At 48.5% G+C, this 22,961-nt stretch overlaps 1 protein-coding gene across 2 annotated transcripts; it reads right to left on the minus strand.

Annotated features, from left to right (window-relative positions):
* Nucleotides 1-6,153: 6,153 nt before the first annotated feature.
* Nucleotides 6,154-22,584, minus strand: USH1G (USH1 protein network component sans). 2 transcript variants are annotated; one of them, XM_074971063.1, is made up of 3 exons: nt 22,267-22,584; nt 7,376-8,617; nt 6,154-6,483 (listed from the first exon to the last, which is right to left on the minus strand). In XM_074971063.1, exons 1-3 carry the CDS (start codon nt 22,428-22,430, stop codon nt 6,480-6,482), a joined length of 1,410 nt encoding a protein of 469 aa, XP_074827164.1. In that variant the 5' UTR covers nt 22,431-22,584; the 3' UTR covers nt 6,154-6,479. The 2 variants fall into 2 exon arrangements, with proteins under 2 accessions (XP_074827164.1, XP_074827166.1); XM_074971065.1 differs by lacking the exon at nt 6,154-6,483 and having other exon boundaries at nt 7,372-8,617.
* Between the last annotated feature and the right edge of the window lie 377 nt (nt 22,585-22,961).

Genomic DNA, 22,961 nt, shown 5'->3' on the forward strand with positions numbered 1-22,961 from the left:
CAAAGCAAACTCCAGGTCTGAACAGCCCTGAATTTAGGAGCGTTCCAAACCCCTCCCTTCAGTTCCACACAAATCCTGTCCTATAAGGAGCTGAACCCAACCCCCGCGAACTTTGGAGCATTCCAAATTCAGATCTGGATTGGAATTTGATGTCCTGAGCCAAGCTCCATTCCAGCTCTCTAGTGTGACTCAATGGGAGTGCTCACAAACAGTGTGCTAAGAGTTCCCGACCCACGACAAACAGGCTGAGGTTAGCGGGGAGAGTTAGAACCCATCAGCAGAGTTGTCAAGGGGCGTCTCGGCCACATCCTGGCAAAATAAAGTTAAATTCAGCTACATTAGGGAGCTCTTAGCTTTGGCTTTGGCTAGGCTGTAGGCCAGTCTTCCAGAGGGACCCTGCTGCAGAACAGGTAAGGTCCTTGCAGATGCGCCTAGCAAGAGCATTCCCTGCACAAGGGCAATGTGAAAGAAGCCACAGGGACATGGGGAGGTGAGCTCCACAGTGAAGGGGCATGAGTACGGCATAGTCCGGCTCCCACTGTCAAGATTACAACTGGGATTTACCAGTTCATCAGCCATTTTCTGTCTCAATGGGCTGGAAAGGGCATGGTGACAAAAGGAGCAAATAGATTGTTTTAAAGGGTTGATTACTCCTATTCTTTGCCATTGGACAACTCATGGACAAGCAGGCTGGGTTATCCAACCAGGGAGGGGAACCTTGGTCATTCATAGGTCTATGTTCACATCTTGCATTCACGCAAACCCTAGGCCCCATGGCTTTAATTCTGCAGAGGTTAATCTGGTTTTAAATTCCACGGTGGCTGCCAATTTATTCCAGCAGGGGGAGCTGTTGCATTACTTGTAAATGTAGCATGCTCTTTGCAGTAGAAAGAAGCTGACACAATCTTGCAGTTGCATGAAAAGACCAGTTCCTGGGAATCTGTATTCATTGTCTGTCAGCTGGGAACTTGAAAACTCAGTGCATCTAATGTCAGTGCATTTGTCCTGGACTTTAGTCCAGGGGTTCTACAGGGGGCCAGGGATAACTGCTTTGTATATTCGGAGAGCTAATAACCCTTTAAATAATAAAGGAATAAATCCTTAAGAGTTCCTTTCACCCTCAAGCACATTACAACTATTCAATGATAAAAGCATTTCAACACGCGGGGCCATGGCGGATTTTTAGTATTATCTCCGTTTTACGGATGGACAAGAAAGACGGAGAGTATGTTTACACTGCCAAAACAAGGTGTTAAAATCGCAGTGAAGACCCGGCAACTTGGCTTTTAACTTGGCTTAGCAGCTCGCGTTCAATCCCAGGCTCCATGACATGCCTGAATTTGAGCTGCTAACCCGAGGCGCTCCGTCTTTGGTGCCATTTTAACCAGCGCTAGCTAACCCAAGGTAAGAACTCATTATTTTTTGCATTATAGACAAACCCTAAAAGAGATTCAGTGACTTGTCCAAAGTCACAAAGCAAGTCGCTGGCACAACCAGGGCCTAACCCTTGCAGTCCTGATTCCATTGCCTCTCTCCTAAGCACTCAATCACACTCCCTCTTTATTGGCTCCTAATTTGGAGCCCTCTGGCAGTCACAGCTGTGTCTGTAGCGGATAGGCAGGCTCAGGCTATTGTTCTGGGGTAAAACCAACAAGCTGATCTCATCAGGGCCATAGACATGTGTTGCCAGAAATTTGCACAGGCATCTGCATAGACACGCAGCAGCCAGGAATGAGAGAGAGACACTAGACCCAAAACCAGGAGCAGGAAGTGTTCCCAGAGCCACGGAGAGGAGACAAGGTGTATCAAAGAGCCCCGAAAGGTTTTATAATGGGATCTGCTGGAGCTGAAAGCTGTGACAGAGAAGCAACATAACAGCTGGGTTTTTGACTAGTCTCAGCAATAAAAGTCGTGCCCCGGCATTGATGGCATTAACTTGAGATTTTGCCCTCTTCACGTGAACCTTTCCCACCTCACTTCTTCTTGGGAAGCAAAAGAAGCCCAAATTCCCACATAAGCGTAACTTGTCGATACAGCCAAGCATCCAAAACAGAGTCAAGGAAATCACTGTACAGAGGGTGTGTTCCTTAAAAAATTTGTAATTATCAGGCAATATAAGGAAGTTCATGGTCTCTATTAAATAAATGGTAAACAATGTGGTCCTTGTACAGGTAGGAATCACATACAATGAAGAGAGAACTTACATATATACATTTAATAAACAGAAAGGTACCTGGTGCAGGAATGTCCTGGTGCAAGGGAATGTGTAGAATGGAAGTGGTGTAGGGGGCATTTTTCACGTCTTCATATACTGGGCTCATCTCACTCTAGGTTAGAGATGGACTCCAGCCCCACCATCTGCAGCTGGAACAGCTCAGAGTTTTTGATCTAATCCTTTATAAAGGGAGGGGCCACTTGAACCTATCCAGTCTATGGAGGCGTTTATAACAGGCCCATGGTTGGAGTGAATTCTGGGCCGGGGTTTCAAACACTGCCCCAAACTTGGGGGCTGTTTACATCTGGGACCCAGGCTATTTTAGTTCATATACGTTCACATTTTGCCCAGGATGGACCTGAATCATCTACCCAGCTGCCTTCAAATAGGGGTCAGGGTCTGGGCTGAGACTATTCTTCCGACTCAGCCTTAGTCTTCTCTGGAACCTCTCACCTCGGGACAAGGGCCATATTCAAGGTCGATTGCTAGGTCTGGCTGCTACCAAGGGCCTGTCTTTCCCTCTTGCCATGCTCCAAAGCCCATCTGAGTCAATGCAAGTCTTTCCACTGATTTCAACGGGCTTTAGCTCAGGGCCTATGCGAGCCGGGCTTCTCGGGGCGAGTAGCTCATGTACCACTGCTTCCTCACTAGAGCCCCAACTCAGTAGGGGCCATGCCCATTCAGCAAAGCTCTTACGCACAGGCTTAACTTTAAGCACACGTTTAAATCCTATTGAAGTCATGCAGACTTCAATACGTCCCCGAAGTTAAGCCTATGCTTAAGTGCTTTGCTGAACAAGACTGGATGGCTGAATGGCGGCCTACCAGGTACATTCTGCTACAGGTTGTTCTCCATCAGCTCCCCTTAGCTTCAGTGGAAAGTGTGGGCACAGGGCCCAATCCCATTGTCACATCTTTCCCCACGTACCTGGAGGACTTGCCCCCGCCCCCCCCCCCAAAAAAACCCACCCTCTAATACAACACTCTATGATTGACATGCCATGTCCCTGGAGACAAAACATTAACCAACACAACAATCACTGGACACTACACTTTGAAAACAGCATGGCTGGATTTCTACCCTCCTCCTTGTCCCAGAGTGACACACGCAGCGTCAGGAGGGGGCAGTGACAGCAGGTGCAGCTGGGAAGTTATGAACAGCTGTGGGAAAGCTGGAGTGACCCAATCCCAGGCAGTCACCTAAAGTCACATGTCAAACAGGTAATCCAGGTTGCCCAAGGAAAACCATGAATCAGAAGCAACAACAAATGGCAGGAAGTGCATTTCTTATGTGAACTATACAGGGGTTACACGTGCTTTCCAGCAGGAGCCAGAGGGCCACGGGCTTTCAAGCAACTAAAAAGGACCTGGCTGATAGAGAGGGGCATGGAGCGAGTTTACTGCCCCAGGAATGTTTTTGAGATATTGAAAAATTTTCCTGGCTCTAATCGGGATGAAAAGGCAAAATCTGGAAAATTTTCATGAACCAAAATTTTCGGTTCAGGTCAATCAAGATGTTTCATTTCAATTTTGACAGTTTAAAAAAAATGTTTTTTATTCTGATTAGTTTGTTTCTAAATGAGACATTGTTTTTCAATTAAAAAAAAAAAAGAATTGCAAATGAGCATGAAAATTTCAAAATGTTTTGAAACTATTCTTTTCTGAAGTCTTTCTCAAGTTGAAAAACAAAAGTTGAAATGGACCCTTTCCCACCAGTGGTTTCGGGTTTGGATTAATCTGCATTTTCAGATAAAACGGTTTCATTGGAAAATGCCTGACTAGCTCCACTTGCTAACACTGGAATGAGGGGTATTATTGCAACACGGGCTGTATGGATCAGAACCAAAACTCCACAGCAGAGCACCCCTGAACTTGGGGAAAATGTGGATCTGAACTTGGAGGCTTAGGCCCATAACAAAATGGATATTAAAGTGTTTTGGTTACTAAGCCCAACCCATGAGGGAGTCATCTCATAGCTACTGCCTCAAACTCTTCTTCGGTTGATCACGGTGTTCCCACATACCCAGCCATTCCTGGGTCATTTCCCATCATCCTCTTCTATGAGAATGGGCTCCACAAACCCAGCCCAAACCTGGGTTATGGGAAACTAGAAACTAGAAAGGTCTGATCCGTGCAGGTTTATGTTCTTTTGCCTCGCTCGAGCATCCAGCACTTCTTTGCAAATGCTCCAGGAAGAACCAAATGGAGCTTCATCCCCATCTCCTACTGCCAGAATTGTTCTTGGCTGTTATGCCTTAGTGAGTCACAATATTCAAAAGACTCAAGGTGCCAGAGCTCACTGCTGGGACTCAGATCTGCCTGAGGGGAGTTAGGGCAGAATCCAAGTTCTGTTTGCAGGTGATGGGCTCACAGTGCAGTTAGTCACTAAAGCCCTGTATAATTCATAGAAGAAGATGAGGGAGGTCGTAGTACAAATGTGACTAATAAATTACCATTGGAAGATCCCTTTTTACTGGTGGTCTCACCCCTGCGTATATCTCCTTTTCTGGAAGTTCCCAAGGACGGAGCTCCCTGAATCCATTAAGAATACCGGAGCCACAAACCCAAAGGAACAGGCAGATCACACAGGGTTTGCAGCACAAGCATGATAAAAGAATTGGGAGGATTTTTCCCTTTGGAATCTGAGGGTCATTTTGCCCACTCATTTCAGTCCTGCTGTAATCGATTCCTGGAAATATCACATGCATGGAAGTGGCACTTTCAGGCACATCCACAGACAGCAGAGCAACGGGCAAGTCAGAATAGGGTAGTATCCCTTTAAATAGCTCACAAAGGCCATTGATTTGGGGTGCCTTCATTTCTGGATGTCCCATTTGGGACATCTAGGGCCTGATTTTCAGAGGAGCTGAACCCCCCAAGTCTACGTGAAATCACCGCATTCTGTGTTTTAGAAGCCACCAGAAACTAACCAGTGGTGTCTCTGGGCCACATTTCTGTAGGCCAGTAGGAAATCCGCCATAAGGCACAAGGCACTTGCTTGAATGTCTGGATAAATCTTTCCACTGATCTGTTAGTGGCAGCATGGTAAGGAGCTGCGGTGACATGTTTGATACCATTTCTTTGGTATCAATTAACACTCTATGGTGCTCACAAATTACTTAAAGGGATACTACCCTATTCCTACACAGCCAGGTATCATCACCCTCTGGGTTATTAAGCGTGAAAAATCCTCCTGTCTCCCTCAGGAGCATAGTGTTTGGAAGCAAGTTCATTTGTCCAAAAGGAACTGGGCTCAGGCTGCACAAGCTGGAGCCAGAGTTCAGGAGTATTCAGGTGAGGGGGTTTGGTTAAGCCCACTACAAAGACAGTGATGGAAATTCAGAGCTGGGCTGGGATTTTGAGCACCCAAATTTCAGGGGTGCCCAGAATCAGGTTTTTGGTTTGGATCCATCTCTAGTAAAAATAATAATTTTGCTTTGCACTTCTGGAGTGTTTTCCATACAAGGATCTCAGTGCGCTTTACAGAAATTACTTACTTAAGCATCACAGCACCCCAGCAAGTTGGGACAGGATTATTGTCTCCAGGGAGCATTCTCTCCATTTTACAGAATGGGAAACTGAGGCACCGAGTGGTAAAGACCAATGTGTTCAAAAGTGGCCATTGATTTGGGGTGCCTTCATTTCCGGATGTCCCATTTGGGACATCTAGGGCCTGATTTTCAGAGCAGCTGAACCCCCCAAGTCTACATGAAATCAGAGTTGTGGGGCTGTGAGACTCAGACCCATGGGGTCTCAAGCTGGGAACCCAAAACCTGAGGCACCAAAACGCAGCAATCGCTTTTGAAAAGGTGGTTGCAAATGACTTCTCCAATGCCACACACTGAGTGAACAGCAGAGCCAAGAACAGAGGCAAGGTATCCTGACTATTTATTTGTTAGTCCATTCCAAGGTATCACACGGTTCTCATTGTCCATGGCTTCCTGTGCTTTGCCAAACTGTGATCACATGGAGTTTCACCTATCAGCTTCATAGCGTAGGATGATCTTGTCACCCCTCTAGCAAGAAGGCCAAGGAGCTCCATTCAGCAAAGATGGAACGTCAGGCAGGTCATATCTCAACGATTCCTCTCAGCAGCAGGTTCCTGTTGGGCAGAGTCCCCCAGGCTGGAAGCAGAATGGGGAAGGAGGCAGTGAGTCAGGAGGGACTGGACTACACTGTGGCTTTCTGTTGTCCTAGTGGAGGAGTCACTGGTTTGGGTTTTCTGGCAACTTAGAACTGGTTTTGTTTCTTGTTCATAAAAACTGCTATCTGTAGAGGAAAAGAGAAAACCTGTTAGCAAGCTCACACTGAGGCCAAACACTGAGCAGATGGCCCAAACCAACACTGAATAATGGTGAAAAGAAGAGGGAATGCATCAGAGAAGCTAGAGTCCAGCATGTGGTCCCACAATGAAGGACGAGGTATCACATTTTCAACGGATACGCCACTTGGTGATGGAGATTTTCAAAGCACTCTAGGGGATTTAGACTCATGCCCTCCGTTAATCTTAATGGAAGATGTGTTTAAATCCCCAGACAGCTCTGAAAATCTCAGCCAGCATTAGCCAAACAGCTAAAGGTGGCAGTCTTAACTGGATCATGGACACACAGTTTAGCAGACATGTAACAGATGCAAAAGAGTAAAAAGTGGCCCCAATTCTGAATTTGTAATTATTGAGGGAACAGATGTTGTCACTTAGACATCTATTGATTGCACCCCCATGTTGGGTCATTAGGTGGGAGCCTCTCTGCTGGGCATTAACTGCAGCACAAAACTGCACCCACATTACAAAGGCCAAACTGATACCTTTTTAGAAATCAAGGTCTAGGTCCCAACCTGTGAACTTAGCTTCCATTTAGGCACTGCAGAACAGTCTGAGTTTGTTCAGGTTACGGAGCAGCAAGAACTTCAACTCCCACCCACTCAGCATGAGAAACGCTGAGAAATTAACTAACCCAAGCAACTCTGTAACCACCCAAAATCTCTGTGGGCTGGCAAGTTCCTGTCTTGCGTATAAATGAAGAAATAAGGATCTTAGCTGGGCTCCTGTTCTTCAGATGGACAATAAGTTGAGCGCACGTTCAAGCCCTTCATTCCCCCCATTTCCCCATGCTGAGGGATATATGGCTCTAGGGCTAGACAGCAAGGGACATCTACTTACAGCTCGGTGTCTGCAATAACATCAGGCCTCTCCAAGGTCTGCTTCCTCCTCTGGATGGCGTCCAATATCTTTTTCCTAGGCCCCAGTGGGATGTTGATGCTCTTCAGGTCATTATCTGAACACAGCATGAGGGCCTCCAGGTCGATCTTCTCTTTCTTCAGTATGGATATGAACTCAAACATGTGCAGGGAAGCCAGGAAGGCCTCAAGGGGACTGGTATCGGGTTCGTTGTCATCATCCAGACCCAGCTCCACCTCCTCCCAGGGCAGCTCCTCCGCGTTCCTCTCCTGCAGGCTGTTGGCACTGCCGATGCTGTCGTTGAGACTTGGCGAGCGCTGCAGGCGGCTCCGCAGTTTGACACCTAACCCATCCAGGCTGCCCTCGCCCAGCATGCTGGTGTCCTCCTGGCCGATCCCAAAGAGCCCACTGCTGACGTAGTTCCTCCGGAACACCATGGTGCCGAGCCCAGGCCGGTTAAACAACGAGTCATGGCCAGAATCTGTGCTGACCTCCGAGTGGGCCGAGTCTATTTGCAAACCTGGGTCGCTTATGGCACGGGAGACGGTATCTTCATCAGTTAGAAACATGTCCCTGATGTTGCACCGGGTCCACTCCTTTGGGCTGGCGTAGGTGCCCTGCTTCACAAACATGACATCGTTCCCCAGCTGCAAGCCCGACAAGGACCTCACGCTTTTCCTCCCATCCTCGTAGATCTTAAACGTTCCATCCACCTGCTTCTTCTTCTCCAGCTTCTTCTGGATTTTGGTCTTGCCCTTGGCTGTACCGTGAAGGGTGGCTTGGGAATATGGCAGGGACGTCACCATGGACATGTGCTGGAACTTCCTGCTCAGAGTGCTGCTGGAGTAGCTGGAGAAGCTCATGGTGTCGGAGTTGTCAGACATCTCCTTCTTGTACCTCTTCTCCATCCGCTCATGGTGCTTTTTCTGCATCTTCACACAGTCCTTGATCCTCCTCTCTGCGTCTCTGAAAGCCTTGTCCTTCAGCTTGCTCACCAGCTTGGGGTTGAGGCTGCTCTGCTTGGCGGCAATCGAGTCTAGGTACCGCACGCACTCCATGTGTCCCTTCATGGCAGCCATGTCCAGTGGCGTATGGTAATCATTGTCCAGGCACCAGATGTTGGCCCCAAATGATACTAGGAAGGAGAGGCAGTTCAGATGGCCATTGGCTGCTGCTAGGTGAAGAGGTGTGTTCCCCCAGATGTCACATTTGTCTGGATCACCCCTAAAACAACGTTTGGAACAACTAGTTAATGCGCAGTTCCTTTGGGCTGACCTTACCATGCAGATATGAAGTGGGGTTTAAAGAGATAGTTACTAAACAATAAGCTCATGCACTGGATGCCACAACCCCCACTACCATACAAGCTCTTTCTTCCCCCAGATCACCCAAATATAAGCAACATGTCCCTTAGCACATCCACTACATCCCAGCCCATGAGTCCTCTGAAGAAGTGTTTTGAGTGTCAGGCAATCATACACTTTACAGACAGCCTGTGGCAATTTCTGTTACCCACATTTAGCCCTAAAGGTTACATTCATGCCCCTGTGTCCAATTCACTATCTTCTCTCCATGCTGGAGAGGGACCTGAGCTGCGAAATTGGGATCCACATTCTGAGCATCCTAGAGTTGGTGGAACTGGTTCTGAGATATTTGGTTGGCCCATTATAAAGGTAGAGGCCATCTGCAAAATTTAGATGCAGGTTCAAATCTCTACCATCTCCAAAATCTGATGGTGTTCCCAAAATAAGCCCTGGACTCTATGTGCACTTCTACAGATCCTCCCTGGGGTCCCCCCTTCTGGAGATGCCAAGATAAATGGCCACTCAAAGCACTGAACCTAAACCACATCAGCTGTTTCACCTTTTCACCTTCATGTGCACATGACATGAACTGCATCCCTGCCTCAGAGCTGTGCCTCGGGCACCATTCAAATGATAAGACCAGGTGGGTTTTTTTGCCTTACCAAGTTTGGTTTTTGATTGCACAGCTGAGAGCAAGTTGGTATTAGCACATCCTGAGAATCCAGTTTCAAAGGAAGTGGAGATTAGGTTTCCATCCTTCTCAAGAGCCGCAGACTCAACTAATGTGATTAGCAGACTCTGTAGTGATGTCAGCACCTATCCCAGCAGGCCACGGCTGGTCACCAGGGAGTTGCCTAGTTTTGCAGCCTCCCCGATGAGAAAGATCCAATAGGGTATGTGAAGCAGGACTTGGCCATGGAGAAAGTGCACTTGAGAATACTTGGGTGGATGTCTGAGCTCCTAACAGTCCCCTCTATTTGCGATCTGCTGCAATTAGACACAGCTACTCCCCTTCCAGCATCAACCATGCACTTGTGTATATGAGTCAATGAAATGCCCCCAGCATCAGTATCTGACATCTGTCAACAAGCCTGCCTCACTCACGCCCAATCAAAATCCCAGAACTACCGAACTACACTACTGCACCGTTCCCTAGCGCGACTCCCCTGGGGAGAGCATGGGACTGCACAGCTCTGAGTTCCTCTGTCACCAGCATTCCTACATCTTCCCTTACACCTGCCTGATGACCCACAGCTGCCGTTAGAGGAACTGGGCGCTCCCCCACGGCCACTGAGGCACCACTTCCAAAACTTGGCCTTGCTGGGAGTGACTGAAACGGGAGCTGAGCCGCCACACAGCCAGTGCTCCGCCAGCTCCTGTGGAGGGATATAATGTCCTCCAGGCCTGTAAAGAAAGAGAACAGGTTGGTGGGAAGAGAAGGGAGAGACTGGCACTGAAGAGGCTGAGAGCTTTCTCCCATCCTGCCCCTGTGACCTCCTTCCTACAGTCACAGGGCCTCTCACTGAGAGGAGCTGGGATGGAAGCACCAGACGCTCCCTCACCAGCCATGGGGTACGGGCTTGGCTCCAGCCAGTCGTGCTGAAAGAGGCTAAGATGACACCCAGAAGAAGGGGCTCACTTGGCAATAGGTGTGAGCTTCCCCGCTGGCTGCGCCATTTTACCACAGGGGCTAGGACTGGAGGGAGAGCTCTCCCGCAGCCAGCCTGGCCTGCACCTTTCCAACAGCATCTCCTTTAGCCCTAGTGTCACAGATTTCCCTCTCCAGCTCCCACCCTCCCCTCCAAACGTTGGGAGCTTGGACCAACAGAGCTGAGACCAGAGCCACTCCTGCTTTCAGTTTTGCAAAACTAAATCCCAAGCAATGAGGCACCTGGACCCATCTAACCCCTAATGGAAAAAAGACATAGGGCCCAGTCCTGCATCCAGGCCTGTCATTGGCTTCAGAGGGAGTGCTGTGCTCGAAAGCCTTCGAGGATCAGGCCCGGAAAGATCATAGAGAGAAAAGAAAGGCAAAGGATCAATGAACGTTAGGGATCCATTCACCCAGCAGCCCGGCAGGGGAGGTTTATCTTGGCTGCAGGTATCCTACCTACTCTCGCGGTGCTGAGCTCCAGTGACAGGTGTACTTACTTCCTAGTTCTTCTGCTAGCTCCTCCTGGATCCCTCCACCCTAGTAATGACATGTCAAGGCTGGGAAATTCATGGGGAGGATAAATATTTGATGAATTGCAAGAGAGGAGTAAATTATTTATCCAGCTGGATTAAAGAGCCAGCGAAACTGTAACAGCCGGCACCAGCAGTGGGCTTATAGGGGTGTCAACTGTTGTTTGTTTAAGTTTGTTCTGAGTGGCCACACGTGTGTCAGAGTTGGGCATGTTCCTCTGTGCATGGGTAGGAGTGTATGGGAGAGAGAGGGGCGTGATGGATCAGCATGTTTACATGTTATGTGTAGACCCAGAGCAAAACTCTGGTTCCAAACCTAACCACTGGACTTTGATCCAACTCGGGCCCATTTCTCATGTACATGTGCTTTGGACTGCAGAGGGGTATTTCTTGTGTATGATACTGGCCTCTTTTGTAAAGTGCTCTTTGATCTACTGACGAAAAGTGCTATATAAAGAGCTAGGGATTATTATAATTATTATGCTTTCCATATGCTTTTTGTTGCCGCAGGGAGCCATTGGCTGGGCAGAAATAACACTAGGTCCAGCTGTGTCAGCCTATATCCCGCATCCAGGAACCAAAACATTATAACAAGACTAGATCTCTGCTTACTGTGGCCCCATATCTGGCTCCTTGAGGCACTAGAAATGCCCATGATAAACAACTCCTTGTAAAGCGGGCACATCCGATCCGGAGTCAGGGATAGATGATAAGCATGAGTTTACCTTCACTTACTGTTTTTAGAATCACTTCTCAAAGCAGAACCACGCTTCCAGGGCATGGCACATTGTTAATTGCAAGGTCCAGGAAGTGGGAACATATTTTAATAACAGGTAATGCATCGTATTTATACAGCGTGACACTTTTCAGCCGCAAAGCATTTTCAAGTGCTGAGTCAACAATCACAGCAATTATTAATATTACTTTTTTAAAGTACTTTTAACTGGACCCCTAGGTGTACATAAGCCTACATTGAGTCGCCATGCTATCTTATCACTGTACCGCTCCCCCTTCCTCATTCCATCCCATTCCTTGTGTTTGTGTCACTCTACTTGTGCCATCCCAGCTAAAATTAGGTCCTGATCCTGCAAACATTTACTCATGTCCTGAGATTAAAGCACGTGCGTATTCCCTTGGAAATCAATGAGACTGCTTGCACATGGAAAGTCAATTGCATGTGGACGTGTTTGCAGGATTTGGAAGGGCCTGGGGCTGTAAACTCTGTGGGGCAGAGAGAGTATCTTTCTATCTGTCCTGTCAGCGTAATAATTCTTATTCTTTGCCTGAAAAAGATACGGTAGATTCCCCTTATTAGCAACCCTCTGGTTGCCAGCAAAAGGTTGCGATTATCCAGCCGTTGCCTAAAAGCAGACAGCAAGTTCGTGAGGCTGCAGCCAGAGAGGGAATCACGGGGATGGGCTGAGCCCAGCCACAGGCAGGTGGTTTGTGGGGCTGCAGACAGGGAAAGCATGTCCCACCGCCTCCTTCCCCGGCTGCAACCTCGCAAACCTGCCTGCAGCTGGGGCCTTTCTTCTGAAAAATGTTCTTAATAAGTAGCCTGCCATTGCCAATATCCAATTCCTTCAAGTCAATGGGACGGGAAGGGTTCCCAGCAAAATGTGGCTATTAACTGGAAGTTGTTAATATCTGGGTTGCTATGAAGTGGAATCCATTGTCGTTGGAATCACCCTCAGGGGATTTAAGACTAGATAAAATTGGGATCCAGAGTGGGCATGTGAACACCCCCAAACTGGATCCAGGGTTTTGGTCCCGTCCATGATAAACATAGGTTTGGATCTGGATCAAGCTGTGGATGTTGATCACTTGGGAGTTCTGGCGCATTTGAAATCCAAAACTGGATTCTGTAGCTTGAGCCCATGTCAAGGCTTTGCAGAGGGAACGGATCTTTCTTGTACTGGTTAGTGCTGTATTTTAACAGGCGGCTGGGATGTTATTATTTATTATTATGTATGATCGGTATTGTGGTAATGGCTAGGGGCCCTCGTCATGGACCAGGAGCCCAATGCAATGGAACAAACACAGAACAAAAAGACAGTCTGTGCCCATGTCTATTACTATAGAGCAACAGTGTGGTCTAGTTGACTGTGGAGCTGGGAGCTAGTAATTCCTGAGATCAAATCCTGACTCTGTCACTGGTGGCAACTGCTGGTGTCATCTGTAAACTGGGCTGGAAAAAAATTCCATTAATTAAAACTTTATAGGGAGCAAATATCTTTCACCTCTATGTTACCAGTTCAACTCTGGCCCCGGGTGGTGGTAACAAAAGGTTATTCCAAGAGCTGCATGGGAATTTTGTTTCTCATCAAAAATGTTGATGAAGACATTTTTTAAACAAATTTCATTGGAAGTCTTCAAGGTTTCTTTCTTTCTTTTTTTAAACTCATCATTTTTCAAAAATTCCACTGAAAAGCCCTTCTCTATCCAAAATGTTTGACCAGGGTAGAATTTTCAATAGCACTTAAGTGACTTAGGAACCTCAGTCCTATTTTCAGAAGTGACTTAGGCACTCTGGAGCCCACATTTCATTGCAAGTCGATGGCAGTTACTCTCCTGAATGCCTAAGGGTACATCTCCACGGCAATAAAAAAACCCAGCAGCACCAAGTCTCAGAGCCAGGGTCAATTGACTTGGGCTGACGGGCCTTGGGTTGTGGGGCTAAACACTGCAGTGTAGACATTCTGGCTCAGACTGACGCCCGGACTCTGAGACCCTCCCCCCCTCGCGGGGTCTCAGAGCCTGGGCTCCAGCCCGAGTCTAAATGTCTACACTGCAGTTTTATAGCCCCACAACCCATGTCCCAGTCAGCTGACCCAGGCCAGCCACAGGTCTTTACTTGCAGTGTAGATGTACCCTCAGCCGCTTCTGAAAATGGAACTTAGCGATTTTGAAAATTTGACCCCAGCTCTAGTTATTATTAACCCCGATGACTGGTTAGGGCTCAGGTAAAATGAGTCAACAGAGCTCATTCCCTTTGCTAGTGGTCAGCTGTTATAGCAGCTAACAGGCTCCCTTCTGGGCAGGCCTAACCAAGGCTAGGGATTGAATGGGCGTGAATTACCTTCCCATCTCTGCGGGGCTGCTTCCCCAGCAGGCTGAGCGACGTGGGCCGGGCAGTGTGGGCACCATTTGGCACCATTACTGCTGTTCCTGCTCTGTGGATAAACTGTGAGCACGTCTCCTGGATTGTCCATTCAGCACCTTTCATGAGAGCCAAATTCATACGTTCCCCATCTGTACATCTGAGGCGAATCCCAGTCAGCACAGGGCCCCCTCAGCAAAGGGCCAATGGCCGTCAATGCGGGTTTCCCGTTTAGAACAATACTTTGTACCTGATTCTGCAACCTCCCTCAGGCTGGGTGGCTCTTACTCACACAAGCAGGCCCATCGAAGTCAGCGGCACCTGTCCCCTGCCAGCCCCAGCACTCTCTGGGGTCAAATTCAGCTTTGGGGTAAGAGGGTGCGACTGGCTTGATCTGCCTGCACCAGAGTTGAATGTGTCCCTTTGTCCGGACATCTCACAATGCTTTACACAAGTGTATTATCATCCCCATTTGATAGCTAGGGAAACTAAGGTACAGATCACTGACGTGACGGCCAAACACAGCAACAGAGCTGGGAGTACAACCCAGGTCTCCAGGTGCCTGGTGCTCAGTCCACTAGACCACAGCTGACTGACATTCCTGAGGCATAAGATAGATTGCCCTCAGCTTACAACAGGATGAGGGACAAGTGGGAAGGACAGAAAACAGAACAGAATGTCCTGCTGTCCAGACCATTCTCCCCTGCTCCATAGGACAGAAGAACAAATCCTCCCCAGCCCACCCCATGGCCAAAGAATCCCCACACCCCTCATTGTCGAGCATGTCTCCTCCCGGTGAATCAGAAGCTGGCCTGACTCCCTTTCAGGATGATGTCATACCCACACTGAAGGGTTATTGTCTCCTCAAAGCTATGACACTAAATACCACTTTGCCTCCTTTTTCCCAGCCACCCGGTTAATTGGGTTCTTTTGCCTCACTGGAGCCCAGCCAGGGACATGAAAGAGGCTTTTTGTGTAACTAACGAGTTGGATGAGCCACCGCCGAACCCTTCTCTGCCCCTCTTGCCTCATCCCGCCGCTGCGCTGAGGGGCAGAGATGCAGCAGAGTTTGTTATGAAATCTCTCCCTTCACCCAGCACCCCCCTCACCATCAACCAGCTTTGTTAGCCCCTCACGATGGGCTGAGACCATGAACTTTACTCAGGGCAGCCAGCAAGAGTGATTACTAGCATGGCCATATTCCGCAATAGGCTATTCTTGGCTCCCGACTCATGTCCCCATGGCTTCACCTATTCCACACGTTGGAGTGTTCCTCCCCCAGTTCCCATCTCTGTGGTGTCCAAATCCCTCACAGACATTAATGAACGTAGCATAACAGCCCTGCGAGTAAGGATAATTATTCCCATGTTTCAGAAGAGGAAACTGATTCACAGAGGGTAAATTATTCAGCTGAGATCTCACAGCCAGGAACGTAACCCAGATCTCCTGAGTCGCTATGCAATGCCTGAACTCCCCACAGAGCTTCTGTAGGCTATGACAGTCCCTGTGGGGGACACTGGATCCCTATGAGCTACAGAGATCCAGCAACTGGGAGGTGGAGAAGATAAGGACATGAATATGGCCAGGGCTGTCTACACCATCCAAGCTACTGTGTTGTGACAGCAGTGTCCCAAGACAGTTAGGCCCTTCCTGCAGAGACAGGACTGTTCTATAACCCTGTAAGAAAACCAGGCCACAACCCTGAGAAGATCCAGCCTCTAGGGCAGTTCCCAGAAGGTCCTTATAACATGGCCCATTCCCACCCCAACCTAGGCAAAAAGCAAACCATGTTATGACCCTATCAGGACACACAACAACATAACTGGGTGTCCCGGCACAGGAGCCACTGTAGCGTAGACAGGGGCTGGAGGATTCATTCGGGGCATTGGCATAGCTTAGCTAGCACTGAGAGATCTATTGGCCAGGTCGGGAACTTGTTTTACAAGCAGCCACAGCACTGCATTCCCAATAACCTATCTCCCTCAACTGCCTTTCTGTCTTTTCCCTCTCCCACACACACTTTCCGTTCCCTCTGGGTAACTGTCGGCCTCCCTCCTTATCTATGCTCACCGACTAGAACATTGCATAACAGCCAGTCCCCAGCATCCACTTCACTGGGCACAGACAGAGAGGGGACAATTTACTTGGCTTGTCTGTCCTGCAAGTACCACAGCTCCGGGTTGCTTATCCGGCACTGACAAAGAGTAGCTAGTGGCTCCTTTGTGATGCCAGCTGCCCCCTGAGTCCACAGTCGCTGGCTAGTCCCCTACATCACCCCATCTCACATCACCCCACAAAGTACTGCAGGCGAGCACCCCACTGGCCGGAAGTTCAGATTTCTACTTGTTCAAGCACAGTCCGCTAGGCACCAGAAAGAGACTGGTTGAAAAGTAAAGACCTTGAAACATTTGGACATTGCTCAGTTTTGATCATTCTTTCTAATAATTGTGACTAAGGTAAAAATTTTAAAAGCACCTGAGTGACTTAAGAGCTTAGTGACTTAAGTGGGTTTGGAAATTTCACCCTAGAGTGGGGTTGAAAACGGAAATAAAAAAAATCACACACAAAAATGTTTACACTTCAAAGTTGTTTGCATTTCATGGGTTCCAAATGGACCCATTTTTTATTTTGTTTTCAAATTTTTTGGCAAACATTTTTATCGACATTGTTCCCTAAAGCTGTTATTGAAAGCTTTCATTCTCTGAAACCTGGGTTGCAATAACATTTTTGATTTTTAAAAAAAATCTATACAAAACATCTGCAAAAAATAACGATTTTTTTAAAAAGTCAATAATTTTTCATGTTCCATAAAATGCTGTTTTAACAGAAAAATCTTTGAGTTCAAAAAATTCAGACCAGCTCTAGCTGTGATATTTCAACACACCCTTGAGATGAACTTCAGTGACCAAGAACTGAAGCTCCCATCCATGCGGTCAAGAGAACTACTCTAGCTACAGCTTGCAGCGTTCCAGGGTGGCTTCCCTGACCAGTGCGGACAGGGAAATATTTTGTCCTGAGAACCGTGCCAGCCAAGCTGTGCTGCAGACCTTGTCTGTGCTATGAAAACAACCCAGTCTAGCAATGATTGGCATTGTGGTTCAGCAGAGTAGGAGTGGAAGAGGCTGAAACTTTTTATGACAGGACAGGACACACCCTCGTTTACAGCCCCCATCTACACGACCGTTAAAACTGAGTCAGGGAACCTGATTACAATACAGCTCCCGTTTGAAGACAGGCTCGTAATTGCATTCAAGGTGTTAGAATGGTTCAGGGACATGCCAAAAGGATGGCGATGGGATGGGAAGTGACCACATATGGAGCCCCTGCACCACACACACTGCAGCCCCTCTAAGAGACCTAAGTTCTACGTGATATGTTGCCCACAACATCAGAGATGAGACTATGTCCTTAACTAAAGAGTAAATTCATGGATGAAATCCACTTGGACTGTCTGCATTCTATGAGCCCTTAGACTTAATCTCAGGGTCCATTCCCTTTGCTGCGACAGGGGACAAGGGAGCGCATTAATGGGAGTTACTCAAGAGGCCTGTTTTAAATAGACCAAGCCCAACTGAACTACTAGAAAGATTACCACCAGAGATTGATGTTGATTGAGGAGCTATTACAATAGAAGAAGTTAGAAAAGCCATCAGGAAACTGAAAAATAGGAAAGGGGCTGAAGAGGGTAACGTATTGGAGAGATGCTAAAAGCAAGAGATGAAACAGCCCTCAGACTTCCCTTGAGTTTGGGATAGAATATGGAGTGAAGGAAAGAACCCACCCCAGTAGAAGAGAGGCCTTATATTAAAATTGCCAGAGAAAGGTGACCAACTGCAATAACTAGAGAAGAATTACATTATCTCAGTGCCTAGGGAAATAATGTGCATCATCATCCTGGAACATATCAAGAAACAATTAGCTCTCCAACTTAGGGAGGAACAAGCAGGTTTTAGACCACTAAGTTCATGTACAGACCATATTGTTATTCTCAAACATATTATAGAACAATGTGCAGCGTGGCAAGCACCTCCTGTGATACATTGTATAGATTTTTCCAGAAGGCTTTTGACAGCATACACAGAAAAGTCTTTGGAAAATTATGGTATACCATAGAATACCAGCAAAAATTATTAAAATCATTAAGGATCTATATATGAGAATTTCACATGTGCAGTTAAAGATGGTGACAGCATCAGCCAATGGTTTGCAGTGACAAATGGAGTAAGGCAAGGGTGTATTATGTCCCCACTTTACACCGGTCACTGACTATGTCAGGAGGAAAGTAACCACGGAGGGCAACCGAGCAATTTTATGGACAAATGATAAAGCACAATGGGATGATCTTGCTTTTGCTGATGACATTGTCTTGCTTAGTTCAAAACACTGTTTAATGAAAGAAAAGATCCAGCTTTTGGCAGATACAACAGAACAAGCTGGTTTGTTCATCAAACGGGGAAAACAAAATACAAAATACATGGCTATCAATATCCCAGAAGCAACCATCAGAATAGACAGAGAAACACTCACACCTACAAGATCACCTACAAGATCTCTATCAAGCATTCTTACAACTACAATGGCGCTGACACAAAAATACAAATTTTTAAACACTGGCATCATGTCCTCCCCTTTCACTGAGCAGAGTCATGGAAATCTACAACAGAAATTGACGAGAGGATCAACTCATTCCAAAGTAAATGCCTGCGAAAGATCTTCTGAGTTCATTGCAAAGAGTTTCTTGCAACATCAGAAATTCTAAGTAGAGCAACATCAGAAATTCTAAGTGTAACACCAATTTAAGGCATCAAGCACAGGAAGACGACAACGATGGACATATTTAGAACATGCTTTAAAGATGCCACCAATATGTTTTCCACATCAGGTGATAATATGGTCACCACCTGGGAAGAGAAAAAAGGGAGCAACCTAGAGACAATGGAGAAAGCAGCCAAATCCATCAACCTGACACCCAAATGCCTGAACAGACCAGCATGAGACCGAAATAAATGGTGGACATTGGTGGACACCCTCTGCACCTGAGTGCGACAGAGGGTACAGAAGGAAAGACGATTCAATAAGATATTCCCCAACCCTCTTATAAAAAAGGGCATGACCCAGATCCTGCTGCCAGCTCCGCAGGAGGAATCCCACTGGAGACAGTGGCCTTCCACTGACGTTACTGACAACTGCATTTGGCCCCTGTGTTTGGAACTCTCCTCTCTTTCCAACAGCCCAGTTGCTAATGAGTGAATCCCTCTCTCTGGCAACTACTGTATCTCCGGGTACGTCTACACTGTCATTAGAAACCCGCAGCTGGCCCTCGCCCCTCGCGGAATCTCAGAGCCTGGGCTCCAGCCTGAGCCTGAACGTCTACACTGCAGTTTTATAGCCTCACAGCCCAAACCCCACATGTCCAAGTCAGCTGACCCTGGCCAGTCGGGGCCATGCTGTGGGTCTTTTATCACTGTGTAGATGTACCCTCTGTCCGGGGCAGCAGATATAATAGGCCAGGGGAGGCTAAGCCTCCCCTAAGCCAAACCCTGACCCCGCCAACACTCCGCCAAGCTGGTGCGAGGTGGGAGCTCAGCTTCAGCCAGAGGCCAGCAGGCAGCTAGGGCCAGCCGGCAACCCAGCGCTGAGGCCGGCACTGAGGGTGGCCTGGCACTGGGCCCGGCACTGGGGTTGGCTGATGGCCCGGTGCTGGGGCTCCTCTGGCGGACGAAGGGAAAGGGGGCTCAGGACTCCAGTGAACGGGGAGGCAGTAGGGGCTGGGCCGCATAGCTAGCCTCCCATGCCTCTGTCTCTCCCTAGCTCTGTGCCCGATTGGTTGCTCTGTGTCCTCCACTCTCCCACACCCTGGTATCAGAGCAGCAGCAGGCCACAGAGCTCAGAAGAAAGAGCAGCATTCGGAAGCAGGGAGGGAAGAAAGGGCTTTGTTAATCTCGCCCCTCAGATTGTCTCCAGGATGTAAAGAGGCCACCTCTGTAGCTTCTGTGAACTCTGCACTGGTTTAGTGAAGCATCTGGGTATATTTCATCCCAAAGTGTGACCCGTGCACTGATGAAAACACATTCTAAGCACCACTGACAACGGCGCTGCATGTACCATTAATCACCAAAAGGGCATTGGCCCTTCCCCGTGCTATTTTCCCTGTCAACAGCCAATGTATTTTATGCTGTTAATTAAACAGCAGCCAAGCTACACAAGAGGGTTTCAGCTGGGACTTTCAATTCTAATTAGAATTTATAAAAGGGCCCTTCTCCCCCTGAAACCTGCCTTCAATCTCCTGGACAAGGCAGGCCGCAGGTCAGGCTTGGGTGCCTTGGCAGAACTTTGTGGGGATCTGGAGCTGACACAGCAGAGGGAGCTAAAAATGAGCTTTCGGGTGAGCTGTGAGCTGCACTGTCAGACCAGGGGTGGGGGGCGCCGGGGGTGAGATGCTGCAGATCAGGACTGACGGTTATTGGCAGGAGGAGGCTGTGAAGGTCTAAGACAGGAACAGCAGGGGATGGACGAGGTGCATTGGCAGAGCTGGGAACAAGCCCAATAATGGAGCAATAGTGGATGCAGCTTGAAAATGAAATACATGCTTTGCCCTTCTCTCCGCACTGCGTTCATTTGAATGACAATCTCAGCCCTTTGGTAAAGGCCCTCTTTAACCACTTCGTGTTAAACAAGCTAAAGCCAAAGCTTAGAGCCCCTGCAGTGGCCCATTCCTGAAATTTCTGCCCCGGCCCCTAGCAGGATGCCTCTCTGACTTGTGACACCCACAGAAGCTTTGATGAGATTTTTAAGCCTGGGTAAGACTATGGCACACGCACTGGTCACACAACCATATTGGAGCCTAAATCTTCTCTCCCGAGTTTGGTACCATCTTTACCAGCCAGCCCTTCAGCTTCTGCAAGCCAGTTCACCAGGGTCCCCATCAGATGCCTGTTGAAGACAATATGCAGTGGAGTTGTAACCGTGTTGGTCCCAGGATACTAGCCAGTTGAGGTGGGCGAGGTCATCTCTTCTATTGGATTAACTTCTGTGGGCAAGAGAGACAAGCTTCGGAGCCACAGAGAGCTCTGCCTTCCCCAGACCTGAAGAAGAGCTCTGTGTAGATCAAAAGCTTGTCTCTCTCACCAACAGAAATCGATCCAATAAAAGCTATTACCTCACCCACCCTGTCTCTCTGTTGAAGACAATGACATTTATCCAATTGACTTCAATGGAGCACAATGCTGAACAGGGTAAGTGATCAGTGATTTTAAGTGTCTCAATTTTTGGGTGCCCAAGAGGCATCTTAAAGGTGCTGTGCCCTCTGAAAATCAGGCTCTTTAAGGTGTCTCTTGTTGAACACCCAAGGTACCCAAAATCACTAGTTACTTTTGAAAATCCAGTCCAGGATCACTAATAACCATTGCCCGGATCACAGAGTGCCTGGAATCCACCGAAAGGTTACAATGGCTAAGAACTCATGCTCCTCAGAGGTGGAAACACCACCCCTCACTGACCCTGAAAACCCCAGGGAAAGCCCCAAGGAACAGGCAAACCATTACAACACCCCCCTCAGGCTGCACCATCACAGGTTCAACATCAAACCAGTATTATGAAGGCAGCGGTAAAACCTGGCTCAGCCTTTGACCTCTGGAGAGCTGAGACCCAGCCCGGAGCATATCACAGGAGAAATGCAGCTATAATTACTTTGCACTAATACACGACACCTTTCATCCAAGGATCTCAGTGCACTTCACAGGGGTGGGTTGGCAACACTGCCCAGGTCGGACATAGTACTAGACTAGCAAGGGTGTTTGCAAAGCAGGATCAAGGTGCATTGGGAGAGATGGGAGAGTAGCAGAACAGCAGTGGGGTTGTAGGTTTGGAAGCATGTTAGCAGAGCTGAATGGGGGCTGGGCTAACAGGGATGTTCCAAGCCAGGAATGACAGGCACCAACAGAGCTGAATGAGTGACGCTTGCTCAGCCCCTGCTCATACTACTCTTGAGGTTAGCCAGGGTTAGCAATCTCTCCCTTCCCAGCTGCCTGGATACTACGGTGACGGGCGTCTTAGATGCCCCCCGGATTGACTCAGACAGACTCACTGCACAGTCTAGCAGGAAAGAAAATAGCTCAAGGGAGCAGGCGGAAAGAAGTGGCAGCCTCTGTGCCGGGCAAAGGATGGAGGCCGTGGGCTTCCCAGCACTGACAGCTCTCCTGATCTGTGAGGGGGGGTGAACATGGGTTTTCACTGAGCCGCTCCATGGAGGCTAGGAAGGGATCAGGGCAGACAGCAGCACTTACCCTCTGCTAACTATCAGCCTCAGCGCTTCCAAGTTTCCGTGATAAGCAGCCCAGAGGGTCGGGGTCATGCCATCCTCATCGGGCGAGTTTAGGTCCTTCCTGGTGGCTTCCTTTAGCAGGTCCAGGTAGCCGTCCCGGGCTGCTCGGTGGTACTGGTCATTCATGATGCTAAGCAGTCCCCTGGCCAGCTCATTGGGGGAAGGAGGCAGGCAGGGGTATCTTAAAGGATGGGCATTGACGCGGGTAGGCGTTCCAGGCAAGCGGCTGCCTGAGAACCGAGGAGGGAGCTGAGAGCAGTGGTTACCAGGACACCTGAGAAGTCCTGACCAGTGAAGGGAGGAACTCCTTGAAATGAATGCAGGAGATGCCTTGTCCAAAGCTCCCCCTGGGTCCTAAGAATCCTCTACTCCCACCAGTGCAGGCCTCATGGCAAGGAGGAGAAGGCATGGTTCAGCCCGGTCCCCAGCTCCAAGCACCTTTTAACTTTACCATCTCTATCCTGGGGCCAGCCACGTCTCCCTGGAGCCCTCCTGAGGAGAATTCATGCTGGAGGCACAGAACAGGTCAGGGGCAGTTCAGCACAGCAGCTCCCTTCAGGCTCTTTCAGCCCCAGGGATCTTTCTAAAACAGGAGGAAGCCAAATGAAACACCAGGCAGCAGCATCGGCCACATCCTGCCAGGCACAGCCAGTCCCC

Source organism: Natator depressus, chromosome 14, assembly GCF_965152275.1.
Source record: "Natator depressus isolate rNatDep1 chromosome 14, rNatDep2.hap1, whole genome shotgun sequence".
NCBI lineage: Eukaryota > Metazoa > Chordata > Testudines > Cheloniidae > Natator > Natator depressus.